This window comes from Chelonia mydas, chromosome 5, assembly GCF_015237465.2.
Source record: "Chelonia mydas isolate rCheMyd1 chromosome 5, rCheMyd1.pri.v2, whole genome shotgun sequence".
NCBI lineage: Eukaryota > Metazoa > Chordata > Testudines > Cheloniidae > Chelonia > Chelonia mydas.
Genome location: NC_051245.2, coordinates 9211345 through 9224135, shown reverse-complemented (window position 1 = coordinate 9224135; position 12791 = coordinate 9211345). Strand labels below are relative to the sequence as shown.

The 12791-nt window shown below is 46.6% G+C and overlaps 1 protein-coding gene across 1 annotated transcript; it reads left to right on the top strand.

Annotated features, from left to right (window-relative positions):
* The first annotated feature begins 3227 nt into the window (after positions 1 to 3227).
* On the top strand, positions 3228 to 11911 carry LOC122465961 (zinc finger and SCAN domain-containing protein 29-like). Its single transcript, XM_043547351.1, has 3 exons — positions 3228 to 3701; positions 4370 to 4418; positions 11891 to 11911. The coding sequence occupies exons 1-3, from the start codon at positions 3319 to 3321 to the stop codon at positions 11909 to 11911; spliced, it is 453 nt and encodes a 150-aa protein (XP_043403286.1). The 5' UTR covers positions 3228 to 3318.
* The last annotated feature ends 880 nt before the right edge of the window (positions 11912 to 12791 follow it).

The window sequence follows — 12791 nt, the reverse complement described above, 5'->3', positions numbered from 1 at the left end:
AAAGTGTCTGCATATGGAAATACGGATGCTGAGCTAGAAGATAGTAAAAAATAGAAATAAAACTCTCAAGCTATTCCTCATAATGTTTTGCGAAATTCAGATAAGAATTGAGTAGCCGAATCAGAACTTGACACCTCATGGGACTTCTTTCATGTTTATTCCTTGCCTTATATATTCCTCCCATTATCAAGTACAGACTTTGGGACTCCTGGGTTATTTTTTTCAATTTTTCTACTCACTGGCTTTGTGAACATGTTCGGATGGCAATTTCAGAGCGTCAGTGTCAAAGTTCATAGATGGATAAGTACTGAAAACTGAAATCCGAATACATTCAAAAGCTGAAGCTAATTGTAATGCTTTGGTATCACGTCATAGCAAAACGTAAGTAACAAAAGCAACAATTTAATGGACTAGCAAGTGTCATTAGTGACAAATGCTCTTTCCTTAGCCCTAATTTTATGGTGGGTACAAGAGAAGTATTTACAGTATGTGATGTAAGGAGAACTCATGGAGTGTCATTGCTTTGGAGGAGAAGGAGGCTGAAGGAGAAGGGCTACTTCGTGTCAGAGGACGTAGATTGCTAGAGGATGTCTGTGATATTGTTCATACTATAATGACCTGGATGCCCTCACAATACATCTGGTTTTAATCAAAGCAATATGGTTTGTGTTTCAGAATTGAATGGCTATCATCATCAGGCACCAATTTGTCTTTGGGTCTTGACAAGTAGGAGCTTTAAAAAAAAATCAAGCTTTTTTTTTTTTCTTTCTTTTTTTAAACAGGAGAGTCCCTGAAAAGACATTTGTTTATTTAGCATCATGGTGGCATGTAGAGGTGCCCCTGGTGATGGCTATACAAAAACTAAGAGGTAGTCCCTGTCCCAAAGAGCTTGCGATCTAAACATATTCAAGGAACACAACAGAAGAATTATTTTGCCCATTTTATAGATGGGGAATTGCGGTAAAGAACGATGAATAGGGTCAGATTTTCAAAAGTGCTCAGTACCTACCTTGAGAGCAGATTTTTAGAAGAGCTCAGCTCCCATTTAGGAACCAGAATATGCTGCCAGATTTTCAAAAGAGCTCTGTATATTGAGCACTTCTGAGAATCTAGCCCTTCTGTCGGTGCTTAGATGGGAGCTGAGCTCTTTTGAAAACCTGACCTATTGACCGCTAAGAGATTTCGAAAATCTGGCCCTACGTGATATGCCCAAAGTCACTCAGGAAGCCAGTGTTAAGCCAGAAATCTAACCCGGATCTTCTGAGTCCTTGTTCAGTGCTGATATCCCAAAAAAGAATCCTCCTTTTAAACCTGAAATCCAAGAGAGTGTTTCCCCCGGTACCCATGTTTTTTCCATCATGTTTATTTAGGGCCAGATCCCAAGAGGTACTGAGCACCTTCATATGCCATTGTCTTCAGTGCTCATAGTGACCCATGATTTATTTATTTATTTGAAATCTCAAGTGCTATCTTAAATGGAGTCATCTGCATTTGATTAATATACTGCCTTACAATAAGTGTACATGATTCTTTAAATTCCATAATACACAACATGCAAATCACTGTTTTTTCCTTACACAGTCCTTCACTGAATTGAATTATAAAACACTGTTGACGTTCCTTATAGAGGTTTGCTTTACTTCTCGCTACATATTTTCTCATTACATTTCCCTGTGATTTATTTATGACAGTGCTATGCATATAAAATCTGTGCTCTGACGTTCACATTGCAATGACAGAACTAGTAGTCCTGGAAAAGTTTATAGGGATGATTCACAAGTGATTCACTCCTGGCAATGCCCTTCTCGCCCATGAAGGAAGTCCTTGATACCCTGCACGTGCTCAGAGTGGAACTGGCCTCTTAAATCTCTTCATTGTGATTTCGTTCTGGCTGTTTGACCACAGGATCTGTGTGAATGGCTGCGCAAATGAATGCAATCCTCATTGGTGAAATACACTCCCTCCACTAATAATTTACTGTTGTTATTGATAAATGCATTCAACCAAACACCTCAACACCTGTTGGAAGTTCGCTTGCCCTCTGCTGTAACCAAACACTGGGAGGCAGGGTACAGATGGAGTATAACTCATGAAATCAGATGCTATTTAGGATCAAAGCATGCCAATAATACAGACACTCCCCAGCTTACACAATCGTTCCATTCTGGAAGGCCTTGTGTAACTCAAATTTTGCATAGGTCAGAAACGTATACCCAAATGTTATGCAAAAAAAAACCCCAAAACAACCCTACTATTTCTAGCTCATGGAACTTTTTCCGTAAGTGCAAATTTACATAAGTCGGGTCTTGCGTAACCCGGGGAGCATCTGTACACTAAATACATTGTTGGTGCCTAGCAGTTAGAACTGGGAAGCCAGTACCAGCACTCCTGTTCCTGGCTCTGAGGCTACATGACTCTATTTATTTTTTGGCAGTTTACTTACCCTCTCTATAGTTAACCTCTTTATGTCTTAGTTTCTGTTCCTGTAAAGCAGGTATAACACTGACCTACATCACAGGGACATTGAAGAGCATGAAAATTTCCTATTGGTGATGGAATAGAACAAGTTTCCATGGTGATTCTTCTAAGTTCATGAGCTGCCTTCAATATTGCCTGCAGTGTTGCAGACCTTTGCATGGTCTTCATTAATGGCTCTGTTCTTTTTTCACTCACTGAAGTATTGCAAGGCTCTTTCTTGTCAAACTCCTGTTAATCATGTATGAAATGTTGTTGGGGGAGCTACCAAGGTGGAGCTGCCTGTGATGTCTTCAATGTGAGACAGGGCTTGGCTACACTTGCGAGTTACAGTGCAATAAAGGAGCCCTGGGCGCCCTAGCTAACTCCCCGTCCACACTGGCAAGGCACGTAGAGCGCTCTGTCTCCGCGGCTACAGCGCGGCTGGTACTCCACCTCGGCGAGTGGAATAACGTTTGCTGAGCCCCCACTGGAGGGCCGCGGCGCCAGTGTGGATGCCCTGGTCTGTTATTGAGCTGTGATTGACCTCCAGACAGTGGCTGTTCTAGCCACTCTGGTCATCACATTGAACTCTACTGCCCTGCCCTCAGGTGACCAACCATCAGACCTGCCCTTTAAATTCTCTGGGAATTTTGAAAATCCCCTTCCTGTTTGCTCAGCCAGGCGTGGAGTGCTCTCAGTGAATGTTTCCCGGTGACCATGCCTCCACACGCCAGGCGAGCCCCAGTATGGAGCAGTGGCAAGGTGCTGGACCTCATCAGTGTTTGGGGGGAGGAAGCTGTCCAGTCCCAGTTGCGCTTCCGCTGCAGGAATTACGATACCTTCTGGCAGATATCAAGGGACATGATGGAAAGGGGCCATGATTGGGACCCACTGCAGTGCAGTGTTAAAATGAAGCCTCTGCGGAATGCCTACCGCAAAGCCCACATGGCAAACAGCTGCTCCGGTGCTGCCCCCGCGACCTGCCGTTTTTACAAAGAGCTGGATGTAATACTTCGTGGTGACCCCTCCTCCATGCCGAGTACCACCATGGACGCCTCAGAGGCCAGTGCAACAAGGCAGGAGGAGGAGGAGGAGCAGCAAAGCGGGAGCGAGTGTGCTCCGGCGGAGGAAGACATCCCAGCATCCCTAGATGCATGCAGCCAGGAGCTGTTCTCAAGCCAGGAGGAAGGTAGCCAGTCACGGCGGCCAGTGCTTGGGGAAGGAAGAACCAGAGGAGGTTCCCGGTAAGCGGCTTTTATTTTGGGAAGGAAGTTACTCGGTGCGGGCTCTTGGGGCGAGGAGGGTTAGGGCTGCATGCATGCCTAGATGCGGAATAGGGCGTTGATGTGCTCTCTCACATCGTGACAATCGGCCTCAGTGATCTCTTCAAAGGTCGCAGCCAGAACTTGGGCAATGAGCTTGCGCAGGTTTTTCGGGAGAGCCACTGTTGTCCTTGTCCCAGGAAGGCTAACTTGTCTGCGCCACTGTGCTGTGAGGGGCATGGGGGACCATTGCTGCACACAGGCAAGCTGCATATGGGCCAGGGCGGAAGCCGCATTGCAGTAGAAGACCGTCCCTTGCTTCCCTGGTCACCCTCTGCAGCGAGGTATCTTCCAGAATGAACTCCTGTGGAAAATGTGGGGACAGTGTTCAGTATAGGGGCCCCCTGCCACTGTTGGCTCTCCCCAAGGCACAGAAAACCAGAGGACAGTGCAGCCGTGAAACAATCAGTCATTCTTGACCCTGTGCTTACTCACCATTTTGGGGCTCCCGTGGGTTATGTGCGCTTGCTTTGGGACAGGCAAATTATGCTATTGTGTAGACTGTGCTTGCCCTTGAGTACGGGGGAATCATTGCTTTGTCTGGTGTGAACAATGCTGCCTCTGTTAAGTGTTGCATTTTGCCTTTACAGGTGCAACCTTGAGATCTCAGCCCTCCGTGTTATCAACGGCCGAGAGGCTGCAAAGAATCAGGAAGAGGCCACGTAGAAGCAAAGAGGACACGCTGCATGAAGTCATGCAGCATTCAACTAATGAAAATAAAAAAGTGCAGGAGTGGCGGGAGAGTGAAAGGAGGGTCTGCCAGCAGAATGCGGATCACCGGCACCAAAGCACAGAGCGGCTGATAAGCATCATGGAGCGCCAAGCGGATTCGATCCAGGTGCTCGTAGCCATGCAGGTGGAGCTCTACCGCGCCCGTCCCGCACCTCTTGTCCCAAAACCCTTTCCCTTGTGCCACCATGTCACCTCCAACCCACTTTTCCCAACATCTGGGTTCTTACCGCCACCAGCTGCCTCCAACACCTGTAGCTTCACCACCCAGCCCTGAAAACTACGACCCTTACCCACTGCACTCAACCCCCATCACGATGCAGTATAGACCTCCTGAAGTGCAACACGCATTGCACAGCACTCCAGACAGGACATACGCAAATCTGTGATTGTACCGTTCCCCACCCCACCCCACCCGACCCTCTTGCCCTTTGTGTTTCCCAAGCAGTTGTGTTGTGTTTCTTTTCAATAAATTGATTTTTTTGGCTTTGAAAACCTTCTTTATTATTGCATAATGTAAAAGAAACCTTAGCTGAGGAAAGCAACAGGCACTGCAAGTCGGGGGAGGGATAGCTCAGTTGTTTGAGCATTGGCCTGCTAAACCCAGGGTTGTGAGCTCAATCCTTGAGGGGGCCATTTAGGGACCCGGGGCAAAAATTGGGGATTGGTCCTGCTTTGAGCAGGAGGTTGGACTAGGTGACCACCTGAGGTCCCTTCCAACCCTGATATTCTATGTTTCTATACAGCAAACACAGATTCCTACCGCACTTCACTCCCGTGCAGGGCACCACACCAGAGATTACTGTTGGCTTTCAGCATCAAATTGCTCCCTCAAGGCATCCCTAACCCTTGTAGCCCTGCGCTAGGCCCCTCTAATAGCCCTGCTCTCTGGCTGTTCAAATTCAGCCTCCAGGTGTTGAACCTCCAAGTTCCATGCCTGAGTGAATCTTTCACCCTTCCCTTCACAAATGTTATGGAGGGTACAACACGTGGATATAACCGCAGGGATGCTGTTATCGGCCAGATCCAGCTTCCCATACAGAGAGCACCAGCGGCCCTTTAAACGGCCAAAAGCACACTCCACAGTCATTCTGCATCGGCTCAGCCTGTTGTTGAACCGCTCCTTGCTGCTGTCAGGGCTCCCTGTGTAGGGTTTCATGAGCCATGGCATCAAAGGGTAAGCAGGGTCTCCAAGGATCACAATAGGCATTTCAACTTCCCCTACGGTGATCTTCTGGTCTGGGAAAAAAGTCCCGGCTTGCAACTTCCTGAACAGGCCAGTGTTATGAAAGATGCGTGCGTCATGCACCTTTCCAGGCCAACCTGTGTTAATGTCAATGAAACGCCCACGGTGATCCACAAGCGCCTGGAGAACCATAGAGAAAAAGCCCTTCAGATTAACATATTCAGAGGCTAGGTGGGCTGGTGCCAGAATTGGAATATGCGTCCCATCTATTGCCCCTCCACAGTTAGGGAAACTGATTTGTGCAAAGCCAGCCACAATGTCATGCATGTTACCCGGAGTCACAGTTCTTTTGAGCAGGATGCGATTAATGGCCCTGCAAACTTGCATCAATACGATTCCAACGGTTGACTTCCCCACTCCAAACTGGTTAGCGACTGATTGGTAGCTGTCTGGAGTTGCCGTCTTTGAGACTGCAATAGCCACCCGCTTCTCCACCATCAGGGCAGCTCTCAATCTCGTGTCCTTGTGCCACAGGGTGGGGGCGAGCTCCTCACACAGTCCCATGAAAGTGGCTTTTCTCATCCGAAAGTTCTGCAGCCACGGCTCATCATCCCAGACTTGCATGACGACGTGATCCCACCACTCAGTGCTTGTTTCTCGAGCCCAAAAGTGGCGTTGCACGCTGGTGAGCATGTCCGTGAATGCCACAAGCAAACTTGTCGTTTGCCTTACTCGAGTCGATACCATCGTCGGAGTCTTCACTGTCACTTTGGATCTTAAGGACTGGCTCGACTGCCAAACGTGGCATACTGGCGAGACTCATCAGCATACTCCTCAGCAGTTTGGGCTCCATTCCCACAGACCGAAAGACAGGGCGCGCAGTACAAAAAACGTTGAAAGATGGCGCCAAATGTGGACGGAAGCAAAGGGAATGCTGGGATGCGAACCGATGCATCACGGGGTGTTGAGACAGGACCCAGAATGCCCTGCACTCCCCGCCCCCTTCCCACAAGCCACAGCGCCAGAATGGGAAGAGGTGCTCTGTGGGATAGTTGCCCACAATGCACCGCTCCCAATGCCGTTGCAAGTGCCACAAATGTGGCCACGCCAGTGCGCATGCAGCTGTCAGTGTGGACAGACTGCAGCGCTGTCCCTACTGCACTGTACGAAGGCGGGTTTAACTCACAGCACTCTACATCTGCAAGTGTAGCCATGCCCTCAGCTTTTCCTTGCTATTTCATAGGACGTAGCCAATGCAGTCAGTTGGCTTGTCCAGCTGAATACTGTCTTGCCTGGCCTTGAAGGAAGGCACTAAGAATAATAAATCTATCCTATATGCCCCACTGAATGTCGCATCTGAGCACATCCCAATGTTTATTGTAATCGCCCTCACAATCCCTCTCCTAGGAAGGGAAATGCTATTCTTCCCATTTTACAGGTGGGGAACAGAGAGGCTAAGAGACTTTCTCAAGGTCACACAGATAGTCTGTAACAAAGCAAAGACTTGAATCGATGTCTCTTAAGCCTTAGCAAGGGATCTAACCCCTAAACTATCCTCCCTTTCATCTTTAGTAGAAATGTTGTTGTCAGTGTGTGCTTCCTCGGTTGTGGGACTATGCTCAGCGTTTGTGACTCTGTTGTGTAACCTGGGAGATCCTTTTGGATTCCCAACTGCTTGGAGAGCAGTAGTGGCCAAGAGTGCTGTTGATTATTTACAGATCAGGAGATTGTGACTTCCCCTTTCAGGTGTGGGAGCTTGCCACAATTACCCATGCCTTTGTCACCTCATTATTTGATTACTGCAAAATGTGCTCTGGGATGAGCAACACCATTAGCCCATTACCATGTAAGCTGGTGCACAATGTGGCTATCTGGTTTTAAGACAAATTTCACAGAGTGAATATATTATGCCTATACTACATCATCTGCACTGGCTTCTTATTTATTTCCAGTTGTCATGTAAGGTTTAACCTCAAATGCCTTGTAGGTTTGGATTCTGGTTAACTCAGAAACTGCCTTTCTCCCTGTATGGTACCACAGTATTTGAGATTATCCAAAGTGCATATTTGAATTGTACCTCATTCTTTCTAGAACTGGAAGCAGGCTATCCCAACACCTTCAGCATGATCCTTCCTGATCTTTAGAGCGAGATTCAAAATCTGAACACAGGCCCAGCTCCAAATTTCACACGTGGTGCTAGGAAAGGCTGCATTATCCTATCTCTTCTCCCTGATCAGAACAACCCTAACTTCTGGGCTCTTCCAAATTCAAATCTTGAGAGGGATCTGGGTTCTGCAGTTCATCCCCCATCTCTGCTCAAAACAGAAAGTGGTGAAAGATTCTTCTGGGAAATGTCACATGAAGAGGCTCTTTGCTATTTTATCTTGATCAGTGTTGTCTCCCAGTTCCCTCTCACCTCTCTGTTCTGGGAAATTCAATGGCCATTGTCACACTGGAAATGTGCAAAATTTCAAATTCCAATTTTTGAATGGTCACCCTCACCTTTTGAGCTCACATTTTTGCTCAGGTGTCTATCTTTGCTCAGCAGTAGATTATTTTATAATTATTGGCCCCACTAGGAACCCCGGTCAATGGGCCAGGACCCCCCTATGTTATGTGCTGTACTAGCACTGAATGAAAAAGATGCTCCCCTGCCCCATCGAGCTTACGCTCTAAGGCTATGTCTATACTAGCCAGCTTGCAGTGGCACAGCTGGACTGATGCAGCTGCCCCTCTGTAAGATCTCCCGCCTAGCTGCTCTGCGCCGGCAGGAGAGAGCTCTCCTGTCGATATCATTAAACCACCCCCAACGAGCGGCGGTAAGTATGTCGGTGGGAGAGTGTCTCCTGTGCTGTCCACACTGGCGCTTCTGTCTGTGTAACTTATGTCGCTCAAGGGGGTGTATTTTTCACATCCCTGAGCGACGTATGTTATACCTAAAAAAGTGCTGGTGTAGACATAGCCTAAGCATAAGACAAGAGACGACAGACGGATGAAGACTGACGGGGCAGGGTGGCTACTCACACATTCCTGGAAGATCAAACAGTTTGGTACTTCCAGGAACCGTGCAACTCCACCCCTGCTGGCGTGACCCTGCCCCCTGTGGCAAATCACCGACACTACTATGGTGGGTCTCGCGCTTTCTCTTCTTGGGGGGGGGGGGGGGGTCAGGGCACCATTTCTTGCCCCTGAACTGGGGTATTATCTGCCCCACTAGTGTCCTAGAGGAGGGGAGTGGAGAGGGTTAGGGTTAGGGTTACCCTAAGAGGCCCTAGGGATAGCGGTAAACCACTAGAACTCGCGGTTCCTTCCCCTGGGCTACTTCCCTCTCCTGCCCTTCAGCTTGTGGGGCTTCCTGCCCTCCCTCTGCACAAACCAGGTGTCCCTTTACCTAGGGTCTTGGTCTTTTTAGCTCACCGCAGCACTTCTCCAAAGTCTCCTCTGCTCCCCTCCAAACCGCTCTCTGCTCCAACACCAATCCGCTCTGCTTCAACTCCTCCAAACCGCTCTCTGCTCCAACACCAATCCGCTCTGCTTCAACTCCTCCAAACCGCTCTCTGCTCCAACACCAATCCGCTCTGCTTCAACTCCTCCAAACCGCTCTCTGCTCCAACACCAATCCGCTCTGCTTCAACTCCTCCAAACCTCTCTCTGCTCCAACACCAATCCGCTCTGCTTCAACTCCTCCAAACTGCTCTCTGCTCCAACACCAATCCGCTCTGCTTCAACTCCTCCAAACCGCTCTCTGCTCCAACACCGATCCGCTCTGCTTCAACTCCTCCAAACTGCTCTCTGCTCCAACACCAATCCGCTCTGCTTCAACTCCTCCAAACCGCTCTCTGCTCCAACACCAATCCGCTCTGCTTCAACTCCTCCAAACCGCTCTCTGCTCCAACACCAATCCGCTCTGCTTCTACTCCTCCTCCTGTCTGATTGAAGTGGGGGTCTGGGGGGGTATCATGTGACTGGCTTCAGGTGCTCTAATTGGCTTCAGGTGCTTTAATTAATTTATAGCAAACTTTCTTCCCTCTACAGGGAAGAAGGCTCCCTTCTAACACTCTCCTGCTGGCCTCTGGCCATGCTGTATCACAGCCCGCACACACGGTTTGTGCAAGGTCATGCTGCACACGTAGCACCGTTCGGAAGAGCATTCCACCCCACCCTTACCAGCGTGACCTCACACATATGGTATGGCAGAGGCGGAGCGGTGTGCTCTCCATTGTTTTGACCCCCGTCTGATACTCTGGACAAACCCACATCTGGTTTTCTCTCAGTACTGGATGGGGGATAAATATGACAGAAGCAGGACTGTCTGGTTTAAAACCGGACCAGTGGCCTGCCTAGATGGGAGAGACAATGAGACAAGATTGGTCAGCATGGCAGGCAGTGGTGTCTGCATGCCAGCAGCCTGACTGGTTTCTTTGGAAATTAGCCCCTTCACCCAATGCAATCAGACATTCACAGATTTGTCTGGTGAAATTGGTCCATTTTCAAATTGCAGTGAAACGAGTGAGAAAAAGCTGAAACATTAAACATCACCTATCATTACAAATATACACATGCTTCTGCTCCAAATACTTTCACAGTCACTAATGGTTAAAAAAGTAAGCTATAATAGATATGGGAAACTGCCTTATAATAAATGCACTGGATCCAGATAATCCCTGATGGAACTTTCTTGACTTTGCTGGAAGTTACAACAGAGGTGAATTTGTCTGGCTGATTATAATGCAAACATAGCCTTGAAAAACCAAGTTTATAATACAAACACTCTTGGGAGCCTGGTTTGGTACACATCCACTTATAATATTTGATTAGGCTTTACTTCAAAAGTGGATTTACTACGATGTCATCTTCGCAATCTAGAACTGTTTCAAGGTCCAGCAGTTTTGCTTCATCATGTAGAGATGCAGTCACCGGGAGATGAATACATTCAAATAGGGAAAGCAATGATGAACCATGCTTGTAATGTAAGAGATTGGATGAAGTGCCAAGAAGGATGGGTGGGTTTGTGGGAGAGAGATATTTGTTCATCTCTTTTTAAAAAAGCATAATAACCATAGAAAGAAAAGACCTAGAAGGCCACTGCACCCATCTCTGTCTGACCAACACATAATTGCTCCCTGGATTATAATCTCAAGGGCCTTGACCTACCCTATTTTAAATAGGTCAAACAATGGTCCTTCCACTTCTTTTCTTGGGACATACGTACCAGAGTCTGATAGAGTTCCTTGCTGAGACTTTTTTCCCCTGACATTTTGGCCTTAATTTATCTCATAACTCCTAGATACCCCAAATTAATTCCTCTCTTTCCTTCAAATACCTGTGCAAGGTTATTATATCCTGTGATAGGATCCATAGAATAAATATTTAAATACCAAGATGATGAGTTCTGTGATATCTAGATAGACAGACAGGTGAAATCAGAGGGGTTTTTTGTATTCTTTAAATCAATATTTAAATTAAAAAAATCTTTTGGGGCCATTAGTTAGACAAAAGAAGAATAAATTACTATGGCACAAAGGTGCAAGGTATTTACACCTTATTTCGTGTTTGAATTTGTCTATTTTCCATTTCCAGTCATTGGATTATGTTATACCTTTCTCTGCTAGATTGAAGAGCCTATTATTAAATATTTGGTCCCCATGACCATACTTAAAGATTGTAATCAAGTCACCCATTAACCTTCTCTTTGTTAAGCTACGTAGATTGAGCTTTTTGTGTCTTTCACTACAAGGCACGTTTTCTGATCCTCTAATCATTCTCATGGCTCTTCTCTGAACCCTCTCCAGTTTATCAACATCCTTCTTGAATTCTGGGCACCGGAACTGGACATAGTATTCCAATAGAAGTCAGTCAGTGCAAAATAGAGAGGTAAAATAACCTTTCTACTCCTACTCAAGATAGATTCCCCTGTTCATGCAACCCAGGATGGCATTAGCTCTTTTGGCCACAGTGTCACACTGGGAGTTCATGTTCAGATGATTATCCCCCAAGATCCCATAGTCTATTACAAAGGCAGCCCAAACTCAATCGAGGGTTACAGCAGGACATATTAAATGGCAAGCTGGTTTGGGAGACAGCACAGAAGCTAGAATACAACTAACAAAAGCCTGTGGTATCAATATTTGCACGTGTACCGATGCTAGCAGCTACCATAGCTTGGGTTAATCTGCTCTCTTTTTGGTTCTTGTAGCTTTTATTAGCTGAAGCATAAAGCTGCAGCCTGTTTCCAGGTATCCTCTATAGTGGCTGGCTCCAAGATTTTAAACTGTCCAGTAATGTGTATTTTCACTGGCTCCCCATTATGCTGTGATTCATCCCAAGAGTAGGGATGAACTGGAGGGTAGTGTAGAGTGGACTGGGCTGGAGGGGCTGGAGGGAAGATGAGCTGGCCAAAGCATTTAAATACTGAAAAAGTCAAATTAATGCCGTTACAGCCACTTTAGCAGGATGCCATAAAATTCCTCCACCTCGTTCTTATGACAAAAATAGTAATGAGGAAAGAAAATGTCAGATTAATCTAGTCCCATGACAAAGATTTTCACAAATAGGGGAAATGGACAGGCAGGGAAATTAACCCATAGTCTCATTATGCTCTTCAGTGGTCCTTCTCAGATGATACCAGTGTCTATTTGTAGATTATTTTGTACATTCCCAAGTTCTAATCTACAGCTGTAGTAATTATGAAATTTCTAACATCGTCTTTGCAAGTTGAATTTTTAATTACCCATCTACCGGATTTAGTGTGTGTGTGTGTTCGGTATCAGGGTTTATTTATTCTAATAACTAGAACATTCTCTCTCTCTCTCTCTCTCTCTCTCACTCACACACACACACACACACACACCCCACAGAAGAATTTTATAAAGCAAGGCTATGAAACCTGGTAGCATATTGAAAGAGGAATGATATGGTAGATAGTCCTTATTCAATGAGGAGTGAATCTAGGTCTAGCTACCAGATGGCATAGCTGAACACAGAAAATCCATATGTGTGATGGCAGCTAGGGACTACCATTGACATACTTGCTTTTCCAGCCAACTGCCTCAGCAGATGCAGAGTTTTACACTTTAACATTACAATATGGCACTAAA

Coding starts and splice junctions, on each gene's coding strand:
- LOC122465961 (XM_043547351.1), top strand. CDS start 3,319: ATGATGGAAAGGGGCCATGATTGGGACCCACTGCAGTGCAGTGTTAAA. Junction 3,702..4,369: donor AGAACCAGAGGAGGTTCCCG/GTAAGCGGCTTT, acceptor TTGCCTTTACAG/GTGCAACCTTGAGATCTCAG. Junction 4,419..11,890: donor TTATCAACGGCCGAGAGGCT/GCAAAGAATCAG, acceptor TGGTTCTTGTAG/CTTTTATTAGCTGAAGCATA.